Source organism: Ambystoma mexicanum, chromosome 5p (assembly GCF_040938575.1).
Source record: "Ambystoma mexicanum isolate Mex_15411 chromosome 5p, UKY_AmexF1_1, whole genome shotgun sequence".
Classification (NCBI taxonomy): Eukaryota; Metazoa; Chordata; class Amphibia; order Caudata; family Ambystomatidae; genus Ambystoma; species Ambystoma mexicanum.
The window spans coordinates 544,535,816-544,563,598 of NC_090930.1; the positions used below are offsets into that span (position 1 = coordinate 544,535,816).

General features: G+C 46.2%; 1 protein-coding gene across 1 annotated transcript in view; it reads right to left on the minus strand.

Annotated features, from left to right (window-relative positions):
* Positions 1–27,783, minus strand: part of UTP14A (UTP14A small subunit processome component) — a 684,761-nt gene that overhangs the window by 313,821 nt on the left and 343,157 nt on the right. Inside the window, exon 11 of the mRNA XM_069612971.1 lies at positions 16,374–16,752. Coding sequence (XP_069469072.1) covers positions 16,374–16,752 — 379 coding nt within the window. The remainder of the gene's footprint in view (positions 1–16,373; positions 16,753–27,783) is intronic.

Genomic DNA, 27,783 nt, shown 5'->3' on the forward strand with positions numbered 1-27,783 from the left:
CAAATCTTTGGGTATACACTTGGACGCCTCCCTGACGTTCACCAGACAAACCAATGTAGTGGCCGCTGCTTCGGCATACACCTGCAAGTTGATCTCAGCCTGTCGCCCCTTCCTTACTGCCCAGAATTGCATTACCTTGGCCAGGACCTTGGTCATGTCCAAATTGGACTACTGCAATGCACTGTACCAGGGTACTAACCAGGGCAATCTTAAACCTCAGACAATCCAAAACAATGCCATTAGAGCAGCCCTCAACATCCCCCGGTCCGCCCACATTTCAGAAACTAGGAAGAACCTCAACTGGCTCTCAGTCGCCCAAAGAATCTCCTTGAAAGCACTGGCCCTCACATATAAATGTGTTAACCACCAGGCCCCCTCATACTTAGCCATGCGATTCACGCAATACATTCCAGCACGAACACTCAGATCTGCACAAACACCAGGTCTGGCGGTCCCTAGATTTAAGCTTCATTCTGCTGGTGGCACTAGCTTCCCAGTCCTGGCAGCCAAGCTATGGAACACTGTACCACTCACAATTAGAACACTACCCACTTTTAACCAATTCAAACACAAAGCCAAGCTGTGGCTAGCTACATCCCATTAACAACCACTCTTCTGTCTGAACGGGCCTTCTGGGACCTAGCATTGATCGCTGTCATGATTTGTAACGTGAATTATACATCTATGCTGTGTAACATCAACTGTATACTCTGTTTGCAATCTGCTGGGACCACTGTCTATGACAGGCCCCACCTGTAATGTAATGTACTACTACCTGTAATGTAATGTTCCACTAAGATATGCGCCCGGTTGCCCTTGGGCCTGGTCCGTGCTATACAAATAAAACAAATACAAAATACAAATAAACAAGAAGAGAGATGGCTGGAGCTCTCACCAACTCAACTTCACGGAAGATCAACAAGCGGATTTTGCGGTGTCCTAACAAGATGGAACTATAATTGGGACATGACCTGTGCAGGGGTCAATTAGCAGTACTATGGGCACATATTTGGAAATCCCTATGGGAATCAGAATCAATGCCGGGGTGGATAGGGGGAGGGGGGGACCAAACCCTAATTTCCCAGGTAAATTTCTACCTGGTGATGTGTTGTGGTATTTTCACCATGGAAGTTTATGGAGGAAGTTGGAGTTCGGGGGTTAGGGGATTAAAGGGGGTAAGTTTAAGGATGACGGTGAGGCATTGTTTGCAAAAAGTGTTCAAAGACATGGAGAGGGACTCAGGAACTTAAGAGAGGCAAAAGTGTGAGATACGGGAATGGCTGACTTAACATTTGTTACGCTAAGCGTCCAGGGGCTTAACTCCCCAATCAAACGCAAATCCATGCTATCCAGACTGGGAACTATGCAGGCCTCGGTGGTTTGGATGGAAGAAACACACCTGCTTAGGGAGGATGAACACAGAGTGAGGCACAGGGCCTTTCCCACGCAATTATTTGCCTCTAGCGGATCGAAAAGATGAGGAGTGGGTATTCTGCTGGCTAAAGGGGTCACCTTTGAAAAACTATTTGTGAAAAAAGACCCTGAGGGCCGCTACCTGTTCGTGGGAGGGAAATTGATGGGGCAGCATGTGACATTAGCATCGATCTATGCCCCTAATGATGGACAAGACCGATTTCTCATGGAGGTGCTCCCGATCATTGCGCAATGGGGGAGGGGTCAGATTCTAATAGGGGGAGATTTTAATGCGGTAATGGATGCTGAGATGGACAAGACTCTCCCGGCCTCCACCAATGACCACACGTTCAGACAGGCCATGGCAAAAATCCTCAGGGACCTACATTTAATTGAAACCTGGCGCTTCTTTAATCCACAAGACAGGGCATACACTCACTACTCTGCGGTACGCAGAGGCTATTCCCGGATTGACATGGTGCTGATCTCGGACTCACTGATCCCACAAGTTACGGGATTAGAGATTGCCGTGAGGTGCCAGTCGGATCATGCCCCGGTCCTCTTGAAATTGGAACCCCTAAACCCACAGTACCAACCCCGTAAACCATGGCGCTTAAATGAAGTAATCCTGAAAGATACAGCTCTCAGAGCAGACATAGAACAAACCCTGAAGAATTACTTCCAAGAAAATGTCACTCCTGGGGTATGCTGGGATACCATTTGGGATGCAAGTAAGGCGGTGGTAAGAGGGGAACTCATAGCGCAAACAACAAACTATATTAAAAGAAAAGAAAGGGTGAGATGAGATTTGGAGATCCAAGTGGCAGAGGCCGAAGCAGAGTATAAAAACAAGGGCTCACAAAAGGCATGGAGGGCATTGAAAAAAGTCAGGGTACCCTTAGAGACCCACCTGGCGGATGAAGCAGCGCTTCTTGTACGAACCAAACATACATATTACATTAAAGGGGATAAGGCAAATCGATTTCTCACGGCCAAATTGAAGCAGCGAAGAAACCGAAATCGCATAACTCAACTCCGAAACTCAGAAGGGAACTTAGTACGGGGGGAAAAGGCAATAGAAGATGTGATCCACTCATACAATACAGAAAATCTAAAAAGTGAGGACCTGGTGAGAGAGGAACAGACCGCATTCCTTAACCAAATGACCCTACCATAAATTAGCGATTCAGATAGGCAAATGCTAGAAGCCCCCATAACGGAAGAAGAGGTGGAAGAGGTAATAAAAACGCTAAAACCGAACAAAGCTCCTGGCCCAGAAGGGCTTAGTAACACATTACAAAACGTTTAGAACCACCCTGATAGGCCCTCTAACGAAACTGTTTAACTCCATTCGGGACTCCGGGAGAATCTCTGAGGACATGAGCCAAGCAACCACAGTATTGCTATTAAAATCGGATAGAGACCCCAGGGAATGTGCAAGTTACCGTCCTATATCGTTATTAAACGGGGATGCAAAAATGTACTCGACGGTGCTAGCCCGCAGACTAGTGGAGGTACTGCCGGGGATAATCTACCCCGATCAAGCGGGTTTTATACAAGGGCGAAACACACACGATAATATCCGCAGAGCCATAGCCACAATTGAATGGGGCCGCAGAACAGGACAGCGATTTTCGGTGCTGGCGCTAGACGCCTCCTGTGCTTTCGACAGTCTACACTGGGGGTTCCTACAGCTGACTCTGGAAAAATGTGGGTGTAGCCCTATTTTCATCTGCATGGTAATGGCCAACTTCGCACGCCCATCCACACGGCTAATGATCAATGGACGGTTCACAGATAACATCCTCATTCAAAAGGGCACAAGACAGGGGTGTCCTCTGTCACCCCTGATCTTTGCCATGGCTATGGAGCCGCTGGCACAAAAAGCCCACGATGACCCAGAGATCCAGGGGGTAGAGGCAGGCGCTGGAGGGTCCCAAAAAATAGCTCTCTGTGTGGATGATATCCTCATGTTCCTCAGAGACACAACACATTCACTACCAAAAGCATTAGACTTATTAGAAGAGTTTGCGGGGGTTTCCGGATTCCATATCAACTATGGTAAATCCAGTGCGCTCAATATTACTGAGAGACTGGAGCAAGTTACTGAATGGGAAGACAGGTATCCGTTGAAATGGGAACAGAGAGCGGTAAAATACTTAGGAGTACAGTTAACCTCCACATACGGGAAACTATATGGGGCCAACATCCCGGAACTACTGAAAGAGCTAGTCGGGGACCTAAAACGTTAGGAGGTGCAAGAACTATCATGCTGACACGGATAACGGTCATGAAGATGACCCTGCTCCCCAGGTTCCTCTACACGATAAGAGCCCTACCAATACGCATCCCAACTACAGCAATTCAAAAATTACAAAAATAAATAATGGGATTTATTTGGAAAGGGAAAAAACTGAGGGTCCCGAAAAAGGTCCTGTTTAGACCACAAATATTGGGAGGGTTGGGAGTCCCCGAAATACGCAGATACCTATGGGCAGCGCAGATAGCTCCCATGTTACAATGGTCTTCCAGAAACAATCAAACCAGTTGGGTGGCCCTCGAAAAGGAAACAACTAGAGACCCCCTAGATAGCCTCCCCTTCCTAGCTGAACATCATAGAAATAAAGAAGGTGTATTGCTTGAATCTACCAAGGCCACCCTATGGTACTGGGACAAGGCGTTATGAAGTAGAAAGGTTGGAGGGGGACCCTTGACACCAGTAGCCCATAATCCAGACTTCACCCCCGGAATGCGGCCTGACTTCTGGCTGCAATGGGGAGGAAGTGAGAAAACACTGACAATAAGAGACCTTTACGAAGAGGGTACGCCCCTAACCTTTGAAAGATGCAAGGCTAAATTTAATATACCTGAAACCGAGAGGTTCCATTATGTTCAATTAAGACATTGGATTACTAACAGGAAGGTTCGGGAGGAGGCAACTAGGAACCCGGTGGGACTAGAGCTCATGATAAAAGAAGGCCAACCCGAGAAAGGGGTTTCAACACTATATAGATTAATGGGAGCAGTAGACCCTGAAGAATCCCTCCTATACATGCAAAGGTGGGAGGCGGACGTAGGGAAGCCGATCACTAGCGAATCCTGGAACCAAATATGGCAAAGAGCAGCTAAAAGCTCCAAATACACTTCTATCAAAGAAGCGGCATACAAAATGTGTCTAAAATGGTACATGACACCTGCACGTATGCATTCCATTCATCCAGATTACCCCATATCTTGCTGGAGAGGCTGTGGTCAACCTGGTGACTTAATACATATGTGGTGGTCCTGTCCAATAGCCGAAATATACTGGAGGGAGATCTTAAGCCACATCAAGGAGATAACGGGAGCACAACTACCATTTGATCCGATGGTGGTCTTACTGGGGGAGGCGCTCGAGGGGTGCTTTGCAAAATCCGGGTCGAAAGCTCACCTCATTACCCATATGTTAAGTGCTGATAGAATAACTTTGGCTCACACTTGGAAAAACAAACAAGGACCCGATAGTGGCCATGTGGTGGGTAGGACTATGGGGGGTGATGGCCATGGAAAAGATACTGCAACTGCACTATCCCATGGCTCTTATACAAAATATTTGGACACCTGGATGCCATTGCACGATTTTACTGATGATAGAGAACAAATGTACTTCAAGCCTAAACTCTTACACAGTATTCCTGTTATTTAAAACACATAGTCTGAACTGGAAGAATACGTGATCCTGGAGACTTAAATGTTGAACATGCTACACCGCATCCAATGTTGAGACGGTTGGGGGGTGGGGGAAGGTAATACTTTCAATGCTTGGAATTCATGCCTATGAAAAATCAATAAATAAAAATTGATTAAAAAAAAGAAAACAGTGTTGAAGCCACTGAATGTTCAGACCTTAGATGGAAACAGACTGCGTTAATCTGAAAATGTGATCTTGCGTAGAAAAAAGCACGGTGCATAAGGAGTTTTTTTGTGGCTTGGGTAAGGTTGCAGAAGTAGGAGACTGACACACAGGTGGCATTGTTTTGGTTATAGACCTATTTGGGTTAAAATAAAAAAAGTAAAACCCTAACTATCTCTAACACCAGGAGGGGTGTCCCTGCCTCAACTAAATAGTATGGACTCTGTCAGGATGTCAGTCTAAAGCAAACAGTCCACCGTCCTGTGGCAAAACCTATTTCCGTCCCTTACACTCTTAAGTAACTAAGGAAAAATGAAGATCTTCTTAGTACAGAAGAATGACTCCCTTCTTCTGGACTGAGGCTTTGTATTCACCTCCTGGTGATGAGACTTATTCTCCAGATTGTCCACAACAAAAAGTTATAACAGTTCTCTTGGAAGATTTCTCCGACAATGGCAGGCAAGGAAATAAAGTCTCTTCAAATTACTTATTTATTCTATTCACAATACCAGGGTGATGGCTCCCTCCCCTCTGGACACAGTGTGATGACTCACAAGCGGTAGGGGAGTGTCTCCCTTCCCCTGCCTTTCTCAGACCTTTCAGTTAGTTCAGCAAATGGTGGGGGAAATGTCTCCCTTCCTGATAAGTAAGCATTAATGCAGTTCAACTGGTGTGGGACTAGACAAGACTTATCTCCTTGGTATTAGACCCACCTTTTAATATATGCCTATACTACACAAGTTGGTAGTGTGATGAGCAGCCAGGCGTATCTTAAGAGGTGTAATGTGAGCTGTAGAGCTGTGCAATGAAACTAGTAAATACAAGTATCCAATGAAACACTTACACACTTAGAGTTATAATACATTTATTATGTATTTATACACAAAAATATTTGTTCAATATTTAAAACCTGTGAGGGAACAAGCACTGCCAGAGCCAATAGATTCAAAAGGATGCCTTTGGGGAGCCAGGACACCCAAAGTCAATGTTCGGATGCTCTTTTTAGAAACATTTTCTTAAATAGTCAGTGTTCAAAAGTGAAATCGCAGCAACTCAAGTGGAGTCACCTTTATAAAAAAACCACATGTTATAAGGCCAATGCAGGTAAGTTGAGGACAACTTGATGTTGGGTTAAAAACGCACTCCCAAAGGGTAAGAAGCAATCCAAATGGCAAAAGGATAAAATACCCCAAGCCCCACAGTACCTTGAAAAAGAAGAAAGTGTTCCAGCTGGTTGCCTTCACAATGCAATGCAGTAGACTCTTGTTCCTGTTCCTTGGTCGTGGTGATGAAAGGGAGGACGTCTGGCGGGCTCCTGCGGCAGCATTCGAGAGAGGGACTCAGCAGCAATGGATTTCCATCGATTCAGCAGCTCTTTGTGGTTTTGGCACCTTTTTCTCAGTGCCAATAAAGAACGAAAAGCTCCACTTAGGATTTCTTTGATCCCTTGGTCCTGGGCTCTGGTGTGGGGACTCTGGAAGCGGATGTCTTGCTTCTACAGGGTCCTCTGGATGCCCAGGAAGGTCTGACCGGATTTGGACTTTGGGAGAAAATGCACTCACAAGTGGCTGAGGTACCCGGGGTATTGGGCTTCTGCAGCCTTGGAAAGTCACAGCAAGTCCGGGGGTTGTGCCAAAAGAGAGTATGTCTCGAGGCTAGTTGGTCACACCAGCATAAGGGAGGAAGTCGTCCTTTACGGATCTTTCTCTGTCGATTCAAAAATCGGGGTCAGCACAGCTGCAGGGTTTTACTGGGCACTTTGCGGTTCAGGTGGGAGCTGCTGGCGTCTTCTCATCTTCTGCGTCGGATTCTGTCCTCCAGTGGTCGACTATGCTCTTAGTTGCTGTTTATGCAAGTTCCCATTCTTTCACAGCCATAGGCTGTCAATCACACAGCAGAGTGGCTGTCCTTTCAGGACAGCCCACCGGCCAAAAGGGACTGGTTTCACTCAGGCACACCTAGAGACAAAGGACAGGGAAGTTTCAGGACCCTCTCTCACTTCCTGCCAGACAGACTGGTGCCTGGGCGCACTTCAGGGCTGAAGCCAGCCATAGGCAAACTACACAAAGGACTCAAACCTGATGCAAACAACAGAGTATAAAGTTTAGAAGGAACTAAGTAACAAGAAATTGCGAAAAAAGAAGACAGGAGCCATTTTGGAAAAATGTTCAACTTTGTGTGCAGCACTGCAGCTGAGGTATCAGCCTACATACACTAGGTAGTAAAAAAGAAACCACTGCCACCAGCCATTCAGAGAGTTAGTGTAACAAAAAATGTTACATGAGGAATGGGGTAAAAAAATCACTAGGTAATCCCTAGCACTCCACACAGGGTGGTGTGTGCTGGACCCATATAGTAAAGGTAAGTAAGACAGGGGTAATCTTACTATTGTTGGGAACAGTAGTTCCCCAAGAAAATGTAGTTAAACATTAAGAGAAGTCCAAGGGACCGCTCAGTGACGCTGCACAAAAGGTGCTATGTGTCACAATGCAAAAGCAGATGCCTACAGAGTTTACCAGACTCCAAAAAACAGTAAGGAACATAGAAAATCATAGTCAGGAAATCACATGAGTGAGTGAGAAAAGGTCCCACTCACTCAGGAGTAACATTTAAAAAGTCCCGAGCTGGGGGTCCTCTAAGGTTAAGGGAATTGGCACTGAAATGAAAATTCTCCCTAACACTTCGTCTGGCCGTGCTCAGAATTCAAATGGTGAAGGAATGTCTCCCTTCCCTGGCCTTTCTCAGGCCTTTCAGGATGTCAGAGGAAACTATTCCCTTTCTTCTGGCTCCTTCTCAGCTTCTCGTATCCCCAGGGGGAATTACTCTGCTTCCCCTGGTTGGTTTCCCACTTCTCACGATGCCAGAGAAAATGACTCCCTTCCCTCAGTCTTCTCTGCTGTTTGTGAGGTAGACCTGGTTCACTATCCTACCAGTTACTGGGATTGTCCATATTATGGCTTCTTCAGATGGGTTAGCAGAACTGGTTCACTATCCTGCCAGGCACTGCTATTGTTTATTTAGTGGTTGTAGTAATTTCTCTGTATTTGGGGGTTCCCAGACCCTTGTTTCATCTGTAATTATTTCTTCATACTCTTTCTTGTATTTTGGGTCCCAGACGCCTACTTCATATACAGTTGTTACCTACCTTCAGAGAGCTAACGTTCGGGCTCTGGGCGGCTCAAGGAGTCTTTCTTTTCTGCCCTGTGGTCTCTGCGTAGTCCGCTCCAGCCACAGCGTCTCCATATCAGCTGCTTGTCACGGCTCTGCGGCACAGTCCCTTCTTACTGCCAAACCGCCAATCTTCCTTCAATCCTTTTTGGAGGCTTCACCTTCTCTCCTTGCGTCTGTTCCCCTAGTCTCCCTTCTCCATTTCGCCGACCTGCTTGCAGCACATCAGGGAGGGCTGAACCAACTCTTCAGTTCTTCTTCCATTTTTATGTATTGGTTTTACTGATTTGTCCATATTGACTAGACTACTGAAGTTGGTTCCACAGAGCGCTCTCCATTACTCAGTGCCTCCTTTTCATCCCAGTACTTATATTATTCCTCTCAACTGGGTTGCTTGGAATATTCTTCATGTCAGTACTTTTGCAGGATTCATACAGGTATTCCCTACTCTTCCTCATCTCAGTATTTTGGAAGGTGTTTGGATGCTCTACATCACATAGGTACATGGAAGAGTGTAGAATCACACCACCCCATACAGGGTATGGAAATGAGAGGGTTTCCGGAATTCAGGGTATACCACGTTCTTCCCTGATAATCATCCCCAGTGCCACGGGGGGGAGGGAGAGGACCCTGCCATGAGATCCACCCGCTGAGTACCACCATCAGGGGGACCACTGGGTAGTGGCCTCACCTCCCTGGCCTTATGCGAAGGGGCTCCCCCTGGGGAAGCAGGGAGAATATCCTGGGATTCGTCACACTTGATTGAATTCATGGATTTATTTCATGTATTGATTATCGTGTTATATGGGATACATTACTCACCGTAATCGTATTTCTGATGCTTGTATTTGCTTAGATTCACATGCTGTGCATAGGCCGACATCTAGTGGAAGCTGCGGAGTATTACAGTTTGTTTTTCGAAACTCGAAAATGGGCGTCGACACAGGCGTGCCAGTAATACTATCCCTAGTGTGACGTCCACTGTACCCAAGATCCCTCACGCGTCTAGGATCCTCAGATTGTATTTTTTCTGACATGAGGAAGCATGAGGAGTAGCGTGAGTACAGATAATCCAAGCAGATAGACAGAAAGGTAAGACTACAAGCAATCATGCGCCTTCTCTCGGAGGGGAGGAAGGGTGGGTCGCATGTGAATCTAAGCAGATACAAGCATCAGAAATACGATTACGGTGAGTAATGTATCCCTTCTGAGGCTTGTGGAATCTGCTTAGATCACATGCTGTGCATAGATTAGCGAGCAGTACCAGAAGAAGGAGGTGGGATGTGAGAAGGGTCATGAGCAAACAGGTGTCTTAGAACCGCTTGTCCCACTTGTGTATCTGTCTTGAAATGAGTGTCAATGCAGTAATGCTGAGTAAAAGTGTGAATAGAGCTCCAAGTAGCTGCTTTGCAAATGGTGTCGAGGGGAACATTTGCAATGAAAGCCAGAGTGGCCCCAATGCCTCTAGTAGAGTGGGCTCTTGGCGTAAAAGGCAGAGTTTTTTCAGAAAGAGAGTAACACAGCTGTATACAGTTGATAATCCACTTCGAGATAGCGCCTTTAGAGACGCGATCTCCCTCTCTGCCTGTAGCTACGGAGACAAACAGTTGATCTGTTTTCCTTAGCGGTCTGGTTTTATTTACATAGTAGAGGACCGCCCTACGCACATCTAGGGTGTGTAGTTTCACCTCAGCCGAGCTTTGCGGGTTCTGGAAGAAAGCCGGAAGCTCGATGGACTGGTTTACATGGAACTTTGATATAAATTTAGGTGAGAACCTAGGGTGTGTGCGTAAAACCAGTTTGTCCTTGTGGATAGTAAAGAAAGGATCCTGCACTGACAGAGCCTGAATTTCACTGACCCTTCTTATAGAGGTAATGGCTACTAAGAAGGCCGTTTTATAAGTCAGGTGTTTGAGACTACTTTTATGCATGGGTTCGAAAGGGGGGCCCATGAGCTTAGCTAGCACCACATTAAGGTCCCAGCCTGGCGGTGGGTTCGAAATAGGAGGGTGAAGTCTCTTTACTCCTTCCATGAAGGCTTTAACTACTGGTACTTTCCACCACGACACCTTGTTATGGGATGTGGTGTAAGCCGAGAGGGCTGCCAGGTGTACTTTCAGAGAGTTAAAAACCAATCCTGCATCCAGCAGGTGGAGCATGTATGTCACAACGTTGGAAGGAGTGCAATCAACTGGGTTGATTTGTTTATTCTGGCACCAAATAACGAATCTCTTCCACTTGTCAAAATAACAGTGCCTTGTGTTTGGTTTCTTGGATTCTTTTAGGATGTCAATACACCTTTGTGGTAAATTGAGATGGCCAAACTCTATGACCTCAGGAGCCATGCTGCCAGGTTCATTGAGTTGGGTTCCTGGTGCACTGTTTGACCTTGTTGCTGGGACAGTAGGTTGTACCAGGCTGGGAGTTTGATGGGCTCGCACACCGCCATCCTGCGTAGGTGTGGAAACCATGGTTGTCTCGCCCACATGGGAGCAACTAGGATGAGCGTCATCGATTCCTTGTTCATCTTGTACACCACCTTCCTGATGAGAGGAGTTGGTGGAAAAGCGTACGCAAACATCCCTGACCAGTTCATCCACAGAGCGTTCCCTTGGGAGTCTGGCTGGGGGAACCTGGATGCAAATCCTGGGCATTGTTTGTTTTCGCTTGTGGCGAATAGGTCTATAGTGGGGAAACCCCACTGAGAGAAGAGATCTTCTACGATATCTCTGTGAAGGACCCATTCGTGTTCCTCTGGGAGGGAGTCTCTGCTTAGGGCATCCGCTAGGGAATTGAGCTCCCCTGGAACATGTTGTGATGACAGGAAGATGTTCCGTCTGAGTGCCCATATCCAGATTTTCTGGGCAAGCTTGGACAGATTTGGCGAACGAGTCCCTCCTTGTTTGTTCAAATAGAACATGGCTGTCGTGCTGTCCGTCCGGATCTGCACCGACAAGTTTAGCAGATGGGGCTCGAACGCCCGAAGCGCTCGGAATACTGCCAGAAGCTCTAGCAGGTTGATGTGGTTCTTGGCTACTGAGTGAGACCAGAGACCCTGAGCTGTGTGGTGGAGATGGTGAGCTCCCCACCCAGTCAGGCATGCATCTGTAGTCACCACTGCCTGTACTTCGGGATCGTAAAAGGGTTTTCCCCTTGCGAGATTCTCTCTTGTCCACCAGTGTAAGCTCTGTACGGGTGTTGGCGAAACGACCACTAGATCGTCCCACTGACCACTTGCCTGAGACCACTGTTTCGCCAACCATTCCTGCATGGGACGCATGCGCAGACGCACGTGGGGGACCAGGTAAATGCAAGACGCCATCATGCCCAGTAACCGCATTGCTTTGCGTACCGTTATTTGTTGACCTGACTGATAATGTGGAATTTGCAGTAGTATATTCCGAATTCTCTCTTCCGAAGGGAAGGTCAACCCTTTTTGAGAATCTAGGATTGCTCCTAGGAACTGTTTTGAGGTGCTTGGCACCAGACTTGACTTCTTCTCGTTGATAGAGAAGCCTAATTCGTGGAGGAGGTCGATAGTCCTCTGAATGTTTGACCTGCAAATTCCTGGGGTTTCCCCCGTTATGAGCCAGTCGTCCAGATAAGGGTACACTTGGATTGCCTCCCTGCGTAGGTGTGCAGCAGCCACCGCCAGTACCTTGGTGAACACCCTTGGTGCTGAAGCTATCCCGAAGGGCAGTACCTTGAATTGGTAGTGGCGACTGTCCACCTTGAAGCGCAAGTATTTTCTGTGGGCTGGGAGCATGGAGATATGAAAATAAGCATCTTTCATATCCAAGGTTGCCATGTAATCCCCCTTTTTTAGGAGGGGGATTACCTCTTGTAGCGTGGTCATACGGAATTTTTGGGGCTTGACATACTTGTTGGCAGGCCGTAAGTCCAATACGGGGCGCATTGTTAAATCTTTCTTTGGCACAAGGAAGTAAGTTGAATAGATACCCTTGTTTACCTGGTGTCCTGGGACGAGTTCTATCGCGTCCTTTTCTAGCAGAATGGCGATCTCCTCGAGAAGGATCTTCTGATGTTCTAAGGAGTGTACTCTTTGTCCTTTTCTAGCAGAATGGCGATCTCCTCGAGAAGGATCTTCTGATGTTCTAAGGAGTGTACTCTTTGTCGTGGAGGGTGGTTCCGGGGACGCTGCAGTAATTCTATACAATATCCTGTGGACACTGTTGACAGCGCCCATCTGTCTGAGGTGATCCCCTCCCAAGCCTGGGTGAAGTTGGAAATGCGTCCCCCTACTGGGGTTGCGTGAGAAGGGACCCTGAACTGAGCGTCACTGCTTTGGTGGAGGCGTGCCACCTCCCTTGTTGGGGCTGCCTCTGCCTCTTCCACGACCTCTTTTGTTACCCTTGCTGTAACTCTGGGTAGACTGCTGGTTGTTGTTCCATTGTGTACCCTGTCCTTGGGCATAGTTGCCTCTTTGTGAATTTTGGCCGCGTGGGCGACGAAAATTACTGTTCCCCCTCTGATTAGGGGGTTTGTTGGTAAGCTGGCCAAGGGATTTGAGAGTCTCGTACTTGGCATTCTTAAGTGCGTCTTCGACCGCTTTCCCAAACAATAGATCGGGTTCCACCGGCTTGTCTATTAATGAAGCCTGGGTTTCTGTTTTGAACCCCGACTGCCGTAACCACGCATGTCTCTTGATAACAGTACCTTCTGCTATCAATCTTCCTGCGTTGTCCGCGGCGTCGAAAGTTGCTTTTAATATGCAACCAGACACGGCTCTCCCTTCTGCCGAGATCCGAGCCAACTGGCCCTTTAACGGTTCAGGAGCAGAGGCTATGAGCGCCGCAACCTCTTCCCATTGATGGCAGTTGTAACTTGCCAATAGGGTGGTGGAGTTTGCAATCCTTGCTTGGTAGGCGGACGTTGAGGCTACCTTCCTGCCAAACCCGTATAGTCTTTTGCTCTCCTTGTCGGGAGGAGCTTCTGATGACGATAAGGGTGTCCCAGCCCTCTTCCGAGTGTTGGTAACCACTAGGGAGTCTGGTTTAAGCTGTCCTCTTATATAAAGAGGGTCAGACTGGGCTGCCCGAAAAAGTTTTTCGACTCTGGGGTTGACGGCTCTGGTGAGGTTTGGATTCACCAGGGATGGATCTATTCTACGTTGGATGGATTTAAGGATAGGGATGGTTTGAGCGACCGGCCTCCTTTCTCCCACCAACTCTTCTGCGAAGTCCCTTTCCTCCTGTACACCGTGGGTGTCGATGTGAAAATGTTCTGCCGCGCGAGCGAGAACTTCATTAAGGAGGGGCTGGTTATCAACTGGCGAGTCGGTAACTGGGGCTTCGCTTTCTACCGGGGAATCTACTCTGTAAATTTCCTGCTCGTCTTCTACCTCCTCCAGGTCCTCATCATCCGCATAGTATTCAGTCCCGGTTTGTTCCTCCATAATTGTAAACTCCTGGTCCCCTTCAGGGAAAGGCTGTCCTTGGTATCTGGGGTGTGGAGTAGAGTATGGAGTAGAGTAAGGCTGCACCTCGAAGGGTTCAGATCTTTCGAACCGGGCCTTTCTACTTAGGGGGATAGGATCAGAGGAGCCTGAGGGTGTGGCCCCTTGAGGGTCATACGAAAGGAAATGTTCTGGGTTCTTGTCTTAAAAATCAGCTAAGGAAGACATCCTTGACATGACCCTGTCTGTCTTCACTGGACCATTCTTTGGAACAGGGTATGGCTTTAGTAGGCAATTTAGAGGACTTATCAAGGGTAGCCTTGCTGGATGTTGATGTCCCAGTAGATTTATGTTTGACTGTCTGCTTAGGGTGGAAGGATGGTTTTACAGGAGTGGAAGGCTGTGCTTTCCGCTGTTTCCCCCCCCTCCCCGTGCGTGGAAAAATGTTTTCCCTGCCCCTTGGAGGCCTCAGAGACTTTCGACGCCTGGCGTCGAGGGTCGGGAGAGGTACCTTGTTTTGAGCGTGGGGCCTCGCTGGTGTTAACTGCGGCCTCGGTCTCCTGGAGCGCGGCCTGGGGGTGGAAGTCGTCTTCGTCTTCCGACGATCGAACTTCCGTTAATCTAGGGAGTGAGGCACTCTTGGCAAGAGTGGATGATTGCCTTGCGTCATGCGGCGATCTCGATCGAGAGCGCCCAGAGGACACCGAGTCGGACCGTTCTATCTGTGCCTCTTTCTGAGAAGTCGACGTCGTCGAGGTTCGGTTGGACTTAGTGTGCTTAGTGTGTGTAGGGTGTGTAGCGCTTGCGTCGCCGGGGGTCTTCCCCATAGCCGCCCTGCCGGACAACCTTCCGAGGTCGGGGACCTGCGCTCGGCAGTCTTTCGACGCCGTAATGCCCTCGCCGTCCGAAAGTACGGCGTCGCTGCCATCGCTGAAGGCGCCCTCCGCTGCCATGGCTGCCTGCCTGGCGTGGTGGGCCCAACGCTTTGTCGAACGGTCCTTAAGTGTCTTAGGCTTAAACCTACTACACGCTCTGCAGTTCGCTTCGGGGTGGTCCCTCGGCAAGCAAGATTGCACGTGGCGTGCCTGTCGACCCAAGGGTATTTGCGGTTGCACTTGGGGCAGAATTGGAAAGGGGTACCCTCCATACGCACCTTGAGGCAGCGGGCTGGTAAGTGTAGGAAATATATAAGGTGTACCTATATACTAAGAGTGAAGAGTATGTACCACCCCCCCCACTCTCCCTACTTGCAGGGCCGAGGCCAGCGGCCTACTAGGCCCGGGCCGAGGCCAGCGGCCTTCCGAGGCCCAGATCCGTCGTGCAGCAGCCGACGGTCGATGTCTTCTCCAGCCGTTGTCGAGTGTCGAGGGTCGACGTTGGGGTGCGGAAGGATGTCAATAAATAATTTTACTTCAATAATTAGCAAAAGTATGGCTAAGGCCAGGAAACTCCGCAAGATGCTTCCGACCAGTATGGCGGAAAAAAACAATCTGAGGATCCTAGACGCGTGAGGGATCTTGGGTACAGTGGACGTCACACTAGGGATAGTATTACTGGCACGCCTGTGTCGACTTCGAGTTTCGAAAAACAAACTGTAATACTCCGCAGCTTCCACTAGATGTCGGCCTATGCACAGCATGTGATCTAAGCAGATTCCACAAGCCTCAGAAATATATATATAGGCAATGGTTTTTAACTTTTTTATTTAATTCAATTTGATTTTCATTTGTTTTGTAGATATTTTTGCATGGCACATTATAAAAAGTGTTGTGATCAATTAGCAAGTGATGTTGAGTGAGATTAGGAAAAAAAGAACGCTGTATGCTGATGGTTACATATCGAGTGGTATTTGGAAACCCATGTACTGGTGCTCATTTCTAAATTGTATTTGTAAGATCTTGTATTTTTTTTTATATATTATCGGATATTTCTGCATGTGATATATAATGTATTTGTGATGTTTTTTGGATTTCTATCCAAATAAGTGTGAATTGATAGTCAGTTTTGTGAATATTCATATAGAGCCAAAATATTTATTTCATTCTGAAAATTATTACTTTATGTACTATGCGCGTTTCGAATAACAATTCTTCTTTTGGTGCTTATAACGGACTGAAAGTAAAAAGATAATTAAAGCTATGCAAAAGTAACGAGAAATAAAGAGAATTAAAGTAGAGTTGATAGTACACCTGTGTCAACTAATAGGTCTTTTGAGTCGCTCTACTATAGTAGTGCCAGTTTCCATGGGGACCCATTTCCAAAATGCAATGTGGGTTGAGACTCTAGCTCACTGATGCTTCATCTACTGACTACAACCCCATAATGCTTTAAATTAGGAAAACGTCTGCATGTTTCAGATGTTTGGCAGAACACATCACTGGACTGTCTGCTTGGGTTACTGTACAGCAAATTGAGGAATCAAGTGATTTTTGATTTCATGCCTGGCTAGTAGCTTTCAACTTGAACTTTTGCCCCTTGCCTTACCAGTCTCTGCCTCCTTAGGTGCCCCATGTTCACTCTCCTGTTTTTTCCTCAGACATCTTTTGTCTTCAAATTCTTGTAGTAATGCCTCGTCCTCCGACAGCTCTTTATCCTCTTCCTTTTCATCCAGACTGTTTCTTTCAGTATCCATTGTAGTGGTCAGTTGTTTGGCTTCCTCTTGGCTCGCATTATCATTTGCATCTCTACTAAGCCTTCCCAACATCCAGGGGTTTGGGCCCTCTTTTGTCATTTCCACTTCATTGACAAAGTCTGGAATAGTATCTTCATCAGCTACGACCTCCTCCTCACTATCGGATAGTATCTCAAGTTTTTTGGTCAGTTCCTTGTTCTTCTCCAACTGTTCCTGCATTGCTTTACGAGCCTGAAAAAGGAGAACAAAGAAAACAAATTATCAGCAACAAGGCAAGGATGGGACTTGTACGTTTCCAAGAACGTACATGTTTAAATAGACTACAACATGCCCAGAATGGTGGAGCAAGACCTATACTGCTCCTCAACCTCAAGAAACAAGTTTTGCTAACACAGGCCCCTTTAACTGGTTGCCTTCTGCTAAAAGATCCCAATTGAAAGTGCCTGCATTATTTGCAAAGCCCTGCACTGTCTAGTCACTGAATTCATAATTGTTAAGATCGATTTCTACAATCTGGCCTAATGAAGAAATTGCAGCAGACCACCCTAGTTATAGTGAACAGGAGATCTCTACGAGGTTAGCCAAAACCCAATGAAGGTAGCAGAGGAGAGCAGTCAAGGGTATTCTCAGGAGGGTGCGAGTGGGGCCTGTGGTCCACAATGAGTCCACACAGTGTAGCACACAATAATTTTTTAGACAGCCAAGTACATAAATACTACATTTATTTTAGGCTCAAAACACACACTGGGAAATGAAACAAGTATATGATAATATGGATTTGAGTTTTTTGACCAAGGTAAAAAGATTTTCAGCGGAATTGACCATAATCATTTTTGCGCAAACACGTTTTTACCTCCAAACGGCCAGTACACCCACACCCCCCACTTACCTTTTCATCGTCGGCTGCCTCCTCTGGACCCTGCGGCCTCAGTTCTGTCTCTCTAACACGGGTCAGATTTGATGCTGCAGGGTCGCTTTTTCTTTTGGGTCCCCTGCGCCTCCAATTTTTTACATTTTTTTAATTTTTTTATTTATTAGCTCTTTGGTTTACACAAAAGTAAAACCTTTGGCTATTCTTACAAAGAGAAAAGAAAAAAAACAAAAACAAACAAAAGGATATAATTTGCCAACTCAATCAGATCAAACAACAAAGGTTATTAATAAGGTAAAAAAAAAAAGAAGCAAAAAAATAAATAAACAACAAACACTTGCGTCTAAAACCAACAAAAAAAAATTCAGTTTAGAAACTACAATTCTAGAAGTATACTAAACATATTTTAAGAAAATGTACACAGGAGCCAGCCTTATTTCTTTTCTCTTTCTGTTCTTACAGTGCTTAGTACTTGGGACAGAGTCATCTATCTTTCAAATCCTTGTCGTTGTCCTGAGGTTTAAATCATCTCCCGCAATTTTCTCAAAAATGACCAGGAAAAATTGTATTACCGCAAGGTTATTTGAAATCTTATCTCCTTCCAACAAAATCTATAGTGCTGCCAAATATGGCCCAAGTAGATCTGTCGTTCCCCTCTCACTGTTGGGCATTCCAACAGCAAACGTTTCAGTGATTCCACCATCATTGCATTTTTGCACAATCTACATTCCTTTGATTCTTCTCTCCCTCTTTTTCTATAGTGATTTGCTCTGCTTGGCCACAGATTGAGGCGTAGTTTTAAAAATCCCTTTCTCAAGAACCAGTTAGGAAAAAGTGTTAGGTATTTCGGTGGCCTATTCAATTTTCTCGGGGGTGCCCAGAATTCTTCGTAGCCTTGATATTTATAAAGCTCTTCCAGTGTATCAATCCAGTCTCTGATGTACATTTTTTTTTTCACTTGGTCCGGGTTGCTTATTAGGGACTCTTCCGTTTTGTTCAAATTTACGAGAATTATCTGGCATGTTTTGGACCATTCAGCCAATATTGGTTCCGAACTCTCAGCAATTGCTTTTTTTTATGGCTGCAAAAACCCCCTTTGTTGCTGGTTCCAGGCATTTTCTATAATAAGACATTAGCTTCCACTCTACGATAACTGAGAGGATAGTGCCAGTTCTCTTCGAATTATTTGGATTGGGCAGGATTTTGGCAATCCCAAAGTTGTTCTCCAAAATTTGCCTTCAAGACTGGACCATATATTGACGTCCAGAAGAAGCGAGGTTTGTGATCCATAGGTGAGGATTGCCACTACTTTTGCACGATAGAAGTCTATCAGGGGTTTCATGGAAAATTGGCAGAAACGCACCAATAGGATCTTTGCTGTTCCTGTTAGATTTCCAAGTTTGTTTCTTAAATCTTGACATCTTGGTGCTTTGTTTCTGTCGGTGTTGACGCAGACCCCCAGATACATCATGGCGGTCACTTCCGTTATCTTTTTGTTGTTTAAATACCATTGAGGGGGTTTTATATTTTTCCCCTTTTTAGAGTTGGCAAATGTCATAATCCTGGATTTATCTGGGTTGATGGTCATTTTGTTTTTAACTACATATGCCTCTATGGCTCTTAGTTGATGTTGGAGACCTATTGGGGTCTGATCGATTAAAACTATATCGTCCGCGTAAATTAGTCTTCCAATTGATGTATTAGCAAGCTTTGCCGGAAAGATTCTTGAATCCGTAAAGGCATCTTCCATATCTGAGGAATACAGGTTGTATAGTTCTGGAGCCAAAGGGCAGCCTTGCTTAAGCCCAATTGTCGTAGGAATTGTATCAGATAGGAGGCCAGCTTTATTTAGCCTCACTTTAATCGAAGTATTTGTAGCAGCTCCTTTATGTTGTAAAGGAGAATTTCCAGGCAATTCCATTTGTTTAATTTTCTCCACATCCTCTACCTATCTACTGCATCGAAAGCCTTTGATAGATCTATAAAGGCCATGTAGAATTTCGCCTCTTTGTTTATCAGGGTTCGCGCTTTTAATAGATTTAAAATGAAGATGTTTAACGGGGTACCTTGTCCCTTTACGAACCCTGATTGTCATTCATCTTTATGGCCTATTTGCGTTGCCCATTTCGTCAAGGATTTTAGTAATATGGTGGCAAAGATTTTCCCTGCCACTTCTAATAGGGCAATGGGCCTATCATTTTCTGGATCTGGCCCTTTTTGCAAATAGGCACCACGATACTCGTTTTCCATGAGTTCAGTATTTTCCCTGATGACAAGATGTATTTGAACAGTTGATGTAAGATTTTAGCCCATTCAACTGGATCCTTTTTCAATCCTTCGTTCGTCAGACCGTCCGGTCCTGGTGCTCTTGAACTCTTTAGTTTTTTAATTAGCTCTTCTGGGGCCACACTGTATATATTCAGCAAGCCTTCATCCATTTTCGCTGGAGTCCATTTGTTTTTTATAGGTCCTAATGTTGGTTGTCTTTGTTTATAGTGTGCTCGTCATTGTTTTCCTGTAACTGGATTAGATTTTAGGGCGTCTTGAAGCGTCTCCTTGCTGTTTATCAAAGCCCACGTCTCTGCTGTGTTTCTCTTACATATCGTATTTATCATAGCCTGCGAGTCGTGGTTTAGCATTGATTTCTTATGCATCTTTATCCAGTTACGGAACGTTTGTTTTATTTTTCGTAATTTCTCAATTTTATTCACCTCAATTGAATGTTTTAACTGTTTTAGGTGTTTACTCAGAATTCTTTTTTTCACTACCACGGCTCGATCGTATATGTGCCGGTGTGACATTATTGGTTTTGTAATTCCAGTGTTGGTTGTGATATGAAATTCTTTTAGCAATGGAACGTAATCAATGACTTGCAGGGCTGCGTGCGACTAATTAGTTTATCAATATTGTCAGATTTCCGTTCAGCGTTGGCAGTTTTGCTGGATTCATTTTCAATCTGGTTCTCCCTGAATTGATTTCCAGTTTAAATGGATAAATTTCCGTTTCCTTTTTTGGACAGAAGCTTGAGCATGTCAATTTAATTGGGTTGTGATCACTCGCTTAGGTGGTTTTAACCTCAGGTTTTTGAATAAATGCTGACAAGTTTGATGAAACTGTCACACAATCTAGGATGGCTTTCGATTTCTGGCCTCGCCATGTTGGTTTTCCCGGGATATCACCTGGCGTGATTCCATTTAAAATTATACAGTCTCTAGATTGAAGCGTAGACCTCCAGTTGACTCCTCTTTTTTGTTTCTTTGTAGCCATTTTGGGTACGTCTTCAAGTGCGTTGTTATTTTCATCAAGACAAGTACAGTTGAGGTCACCCACCAGTATTATCCCAGGGTCGTTCCATTTGGCTTTCAGGTCATCAATGGCAGTTGCATCATCTCTCTGAATTGTTTTATTCGTTTTAGCGCCTGGCACCCAGTATATATTCATCAACAGTGCATATTGGAAGTGGTAATCATCTAGGCTCCCCGGTATTTCTACTACTAGCACTTGAATATAAGGTGACAAGTTCGGAGAGTGGATCACATTCCAGTTTAGATCCTTTGTTATTGCTATCAGCAAACCCGCCATTGGTCTTCCTTTTTCCCCTTTCCTTGCTGGGTTTATGTTTACTGAATAGCCTTCGATCAGGGGGATTTCTCTCAACCACGTTTCTTGCAGGCATAATATGTCAGCCATGTTTTTTTCAAATTCATTTTTTGTTGAAAGATGGTTGAATCCCCTTGTATTCCATGTAATAAGGGTCCACGTTTCCTTTTGCGTTTCTTTCCGGCACTATAGGGTCTTCATTTTTCCAGCCGCCAGATTAGCCAACCATGCCCATCTCTCCTGTTCTCCATCCTGATGTTGAGTTGCTTGGGATTGTTCCATGGCTTTTTTATGCGTGAGATTCGCTTCTTGAAATCGGGCTTTCTTTGAGATGACTTCCTGATCAAGTACGTCCGGTTCCACTTCTTTATTACTTTTTTCAGTTTTCTTAAATCCCATGTTCCATATGGTCCTCTCTTCAGACAGTAATAACTGGTGAATGACCTGCGAGTAAGTTGAGACCCGTATTCTGTCCATATAAGTTTTGTCCGGAAATTCGATCAGGGATATGTCGCTGGAGCCAATTAATCTCAGTGTTGGTATATGGTGGAACAATCTTAATACATTAGCCCGATTTAGAATGAGACCATCATTTGTATGTACTAGTCTTTCCAGGAGGAGACCGCTACCCTTTTTTTCACGGTTTAGCCTACATTTTGGTAATCTCAGAGGGCTGATCAAGAATTTTTAGTTTCCCATCCTGTAATCATTTTCTTCTGTGGTGTATTCCTTAATCTCCAATATAGGCAAGGTGATATTTTTATTTTGACTTTCCGGGTTTATTGTTGGAGTTTAGCTGGAGTATTTGAACCTTCGGTCTGTTGTTTTTGTTTTTTTCTTGTGACCATCTTCTGTGTTATGTACAAGCTTTTTTCCGATTTCGGGATCAATTATATTGCTATCCTTTTTTGTTACTTCGGATTTTTTAAAGTTTTGGTCGCTTTTACCATTTCCTTCCTGCAATATTTTTGGTTTAAGTTGTACTGGTCGTTCTGTCTCTACTTGTTCCTCGTTTGCTTGTTCGGGGTCCTCTTTTTCTGAATCGCTAGAGGTTGACTCATTTTCGTGCGAGAGGAATATGTGGACAAGTCCATTAGCTCCAGCTACGAGTCGTCAGTATTTACGGCCTCTTTGTCAGCTTGATTTGTGTTTACCTGCATATTAGCCTTTTGCCGGCTACCAGTATTTTGTTTGGCTACAGTTGTCACATTTTCCTTTGGCACAGTCAAACATTTAAAAAAAGTTTTACTTTTATTTGATTTACGTGACCTCTGAAGGGGTTGATTTTTTGTTTTGTTGGCTATCTGTAGTGTTTGTGTACATCTACCTTTCTGTTCGCTCATGGCAGGTTGCACCTCTGATCCAATCAAGGCGTTCCCCGCCCTCTGTTTCACAGTCTTTTTAAAAAAGATTTCACACAGTTTTGGATTTCGATTGACAATTTTAATTCCTTCAGTGTCCCTTTCAGGTTGCGAGATATCCAAAGCTATTTGTTGTATTTGTTGTCCAGTCATTATGTATTGTTTTACTTTTTCTTTTGGGTCGTTGTTCGGTGTGTAGCTGCTAAGGCTTTAGAGGTATTTAGCATTGAGTCATTATTTTCGTCATTTTATTTTTGTTCGCCGTCGTTCCCCCGTCTGCATCAAGGCTTCTTTTAACCGTCCTTCCACCAAGGATGTAATTGGGGGTTCGACCGGATTTTTTAGTTCTTCTGGGGTCCCCTCTTCGATGGCAATTTGGGTACACTCCTCAAACCGCTCTTCGTTGGAATTTTTCTCTGTTTGCAGGTGTACTTTCGCTAGTTTTTTCAATTGTAATGCAGAAAATTATTCGGGACCTCCTATTGAGTCTCTTCTTGGGTTTTTCCACCGATTTTCCTTCTCTTTTATAATAGGTTCCAATATAGTGTGCAACATATCCCAGATTCTTTGCTCGACGTTTTGCATGTTCTTTTGTATGGCCGTTATAAATCCTTCAATAAAGATTGTCTTTGAGTGTACAATTGCTAGCAAGGTAGTATGATCTTTTAGAGTATCCGTGGCATCCTCATGTAATTTCATATAGGGGCCAATATAGCTGCCATTGTTGTAATCATTAGGAAATCATCCTTGTCTCGTTTTTCTCTCATTATCCCAGACTTAAGATTCATCTCCCCCTGTATTGGAGGGGGGTCTATTGTTGGTAGTAGCATTATCTATTCTAGCTCCTGGACCTTGTCCGTTTGATTAGACTGATTTTTCGTTTCTCCTTTGGTGGTTTGAACTGCCATCTCTAAGGACTGGGGGTCTTTGTCCATTATAGCTGAATTTTCCAACATTAATGTGTCAGAGTTTTCATTTAGTGTGATGTTTTTCTGGGTTGTTTGTTTTTTGGGTGTATGGCTGGTAATGCCCGTCCCCCAATTTAGTAGAGATTGTTTGCCAAAGAAGTGGTTATTTCTATCTTGGGCATCACCTGACGATAAAGTCAGGAGGTTTCCATATTTCTTTTCTAAATCTGTGTATCTTATAAAGTCCATTCTGATTGATTTAGGAGTTGTTTTGGCGTGTGTTGCACTAGAGGTCCCTTTCGCTAATTTGTCTGACTCTTTGCCCAAGGTGTTGGGTTCTATTCTTGGATTTTCCTCAGGTGGTTGGATTAGATCGTTTTCCTTAAATATCTTTTCTGCTAGTTTAGGTGATCTTGTTTCTGATGCGACTGCTGTGTTATCTAGCGCACCTTCCTTTGGATAGTCATCCTTCCTTATTGGTTCTAGCTCTCGTTTGTTTTTGTCAGGTATTTCGTTTGACTTAGGAGAGGCCGCTCCCATCCTTCCCTTTGCATCAAGGATGCTTTCCTGGCAGTGAGGTAGTTGCTCAGTCTCTTTCATGTTATCTATAGGGTGGATTGTGTGGTTGACCATGCCAAGCTTACCCCCTTCGTTCACTAGGTTTGGGAGTGTGTCTTCCTGTGGCAGGCTCCACCCCGTTTGATTACCAATCTTTACCTCAATCGTGAAAGGCAAGGGTACTCCCCCCTGTTTAAAGTCTTTAAATCCGGGACTCAGGTTCGTGATTTGCACAACTCGGTCCGCTTTGTTGTAATGGGGTCGTATGGTGTCTTCAATGTGCTCTTTTGGTCGTAGCTGAGCCCCTTGTCTGTCCGCCGGTACTGGGTCTGCCATTGGTTGTTGCGGGGTTGTCTGTTCGTTATCGTTGTGCGTGGGTATAAGACCTTCAAGTGTGCTTGTCATTTTCAAGGCGTTTCTTATTGATGTTTTTCTAAATAGTTTGCGCAGGACACGCTCCCGTTGACTAGGCACTTATGTCCGGTTTGGTTAGCCTCTTATGTGATTTTAGCAGCCTTTGACAATTTATATAGATAGTAGCAATAGGCGGGATCAACGGGATCAAAGGGGTCAAGCCCCAACAGTCTCCCTTTCCCTAGATAAAGAGGCCAAAGTTGGCAGAATTGCACTGGGTGGGAATCGGAGGGATCAAAAGGGTCAGGCCCCAACAGTCTCCCAACAATCTCCCTGGCCCAGAAGAAAGCCCCTATTATGTTTGAGCTGTAGGCTTAAAATCAGTCTGTTGCTGCAAGAGTATTTCCTACCAGCCCCCACTGTGCACTTCCCTCAGCTTAGGAAATGCCTTCTCACACCCCCCTGCCAGTCATCGACCCGAGGGGAGACAGGGTCTATGGCTAGCTATGGTTTTAAAGCTGCGGGCTTAAAGTGGGTTTACAGAAATTCCTCTTTTGCAACCTCCCAGCCTTTAAATAAATTGCGCCTTGCTCGCTCACCTATCCGTTAGAGAGAGGGAGAGATTTGCAATTTATAATTACCTGTCCTCTTGTCCTCCTACCCACCTCGTGGTCTGTAGTTCAGCTCAGCTCACCCCCCGCAGCTGAAACCATGGATCGTATGCTCAGGGCCTGGGAGCACGGGGGCACGGGAAGGGCGGCTCACAGAGCTCACGAGGCTCACGCAGGACACGGGACGCGGGGTGTGCGTGGGTGTGGGGGGGGCACCCGGCACTCGGGACTTGGGCCACAGCTCGTCGCCGGTGCCAGCGAGCCCCTGCCGTCGTTTAGAGAAAAGCACCTCAAACACCTCTCTACGCCTCCAATGTTGAGGAAGCGGGGGACAACCCCCAAAAATACTGAACATGGGGATCAGGGGACACCCGCGCTCTTCATGTTCAGCATCTTAGGCTTCGAACTAATGGTGGTGACTGAATTCGGTCAAATCTACCCTTCGACCACATTTTTACCAACAATTTGGGTGAAACTGATATTACATAACACTCAATTATAAACATATATACAGCCACCACTTAATGAAAGACAAACTGGAAGAAATAAGAAAATGAAAGTATACATTAAACTTCATGACGCAACACAGAGCTATATTACTACAGAATGATGCTGAACTAATTTTAGGGAAAAGAACATCAGCACATTCTGGGAGGTAATAAATGCTCTGGAAACGGAACAGTGTACAAAACAAACAAATGCAGTCTCAGAGAGACTGGGTCTCTCCTTACTCTAGGGTTTTTGCAAATTGAAGGGAGCTCCTGTATATAGAAAAAGGATGTAAACAGGGGAAAGAGCAAACAAGTATTCCCACGGTGGATCCGGAAACAATACTGCAACTTATAAAAAGGTGCAGTGGTTGCAGAGCGAAAGGCCCAATAAGCTCACTAAAAGAATACTTAAGTGTTTCAGGAAACCACTAGGGAGCGCAGAAGGCAATGGCTGCCTGAAGTCCAGCTCCTCTCACTGAGGAAATAAAGAGATGATAAAGAGCAGATCCTGACCCTGAAATTAAAAGGCAAAACTCCAATCTAGAATTGTGAAACATCGGTGAAGGCAGGGGTGCAGATGGCAGACCCACCAACAGAGGAACAGTCGACAAACGAGCGAACTGCCCATACCCCACCGAGGCTTTCATATGAGCAGCACCCCACCGAAGGCGGCGAACGGAGAAGCGATCAAGGAGCAGAACGCAAGCCCCAGAGACATTGTGAGCACCAACGTGGGAAGATAGAACCGAAAGTCCTGTGGGGTCCGTTGAGGTGCTCAAGAGAAAGCGGAGACCCGGGTGACCGCAGCCCACTACAGAGCGGAGGAGGGGATCCCAAGCACGCAGCCCGACCGTTACGGAGCTCACGGCGGGAAAACAGAGGCTGTTGCGGCCATCCCCCGAGGCGCCGCCACAACGGGACCTTCCTCTAACTCCCGAACAACACTAAATAGGAGAAAATCACCACCCGAGAGGACCGACCTTCTCAGCGCAGATACATGAACCACCCCACACAGACCCTGAAGTAGCGAAACACCCCGGGCAAGTGAAGGCCGGGATGCACATCACAGGAGCGCTCTCCCGACAAAAAGACACTGAAGAACCCTGAGATCCATAGCCCTCCACAAGACCCCATTGAGAAACGGACTGAAAGAAGGCACCTCACGCACCTATCCTGAACTTTTCACATCCCGTGCCGGGAGAAAGGTATGCAAACAGCCGTCCCCCGGATCACTGCTAGAGCAGCCACCCTACCCAGTGCCCAACTTGGGCCCAACAGGAGAGAAGCAGCTCCCCAGGGACACGTAATCCCCCAGCGCAAAGCAACAAGTCAACCTGTGCAGGACCACGAAAAAAGAAAAACAACCCAGAAGAACCTTGCAGAGAACTCTGTAGGACTGACTATAGCAGGTGAGAGGCCCCCTCCACCCATCCAGGCCACCATTGAAACCTAGAAGGTAAGGGGAACAACCCGCAGCCCAGCTGTGCCCCCACCACGCAGCTACACCCAGGCGAGAGCCTTGAGGACAAGGGGGAGAGCGGCTGACCACCCCGCCACCGATATAACAGGACCCCCGGCTCCCTAAGTGATCCTCCAACACCAAATTAGCAAGGGATCACCCCATTTGACGAACAGGCAGTCCCACCTGATCCTGACGAAGCTCCCACTGGTGGGCAGGAGCTCAGTTCCCTGCTGAGGGAGTCTGCAATGGTGTTCTTGACTCCCGCCAGGTGGAGAGGGACGAAGAACATCTCTGTCCGACGGCCCAGTGCCACAAGTCCTTTGCTTCCTTGGAGAGCACCGGGGATCGAGTGCCCCCCTGTTTCCTGATGTAGAACATGGTGGTGGTGTTGTCCGTGAAGATCCTCACCACCTTGCCTTTCAGAGACGGCAGGAATGACTTGAGGGCCGAGAACACTGCCCGTAGCTCCAGGATGTTGATATGCAGATCCTTCTCTTCCGGCAGCCACGGGCCTCTGGCATGTAGACGTCCGGTGTGGGCTCCACAACAGTCTAGGGAGGCGTCCGTGGTGACCGTCTCCTGGTATGGGGGTTTTGAAATCCCGTGCCTTGGGCGATGTTGGAGCGGACACTCCACCACTCTATTGCCCGTCGGAACCCTTTGTGAAGCTTCCAGACACCTGTATCCAGCGGGCATCCAGGAATTCCTGTAGGGGTCGCATCTGCAACCGGCAGAGATGAATGCAGGATGACAACATGCCCAGTAACAACTTGATGGTACGCACTGTGGCCGTCTTCATCGACGACTGCCGTTGCACCTTTCCTTTAATGGCTGCCAGCCTCTCCTCCGAGGGCGACGCCAGGCAAGACACCGTATTGAGTCTGGCGCCTAGGAACAGCGTGATATGCGATGGCTTTAAGCAGGAATTTGGATAGTTGAATAGCCGGACGGTCGTCTGTGTGTGTCCGGCCAGCTCCCGCAAGTGAGCATCTATCAGCCAGTCGTCCAGGTATACGTGTATGCCCTGTAGACGCAGATGGGTGCCA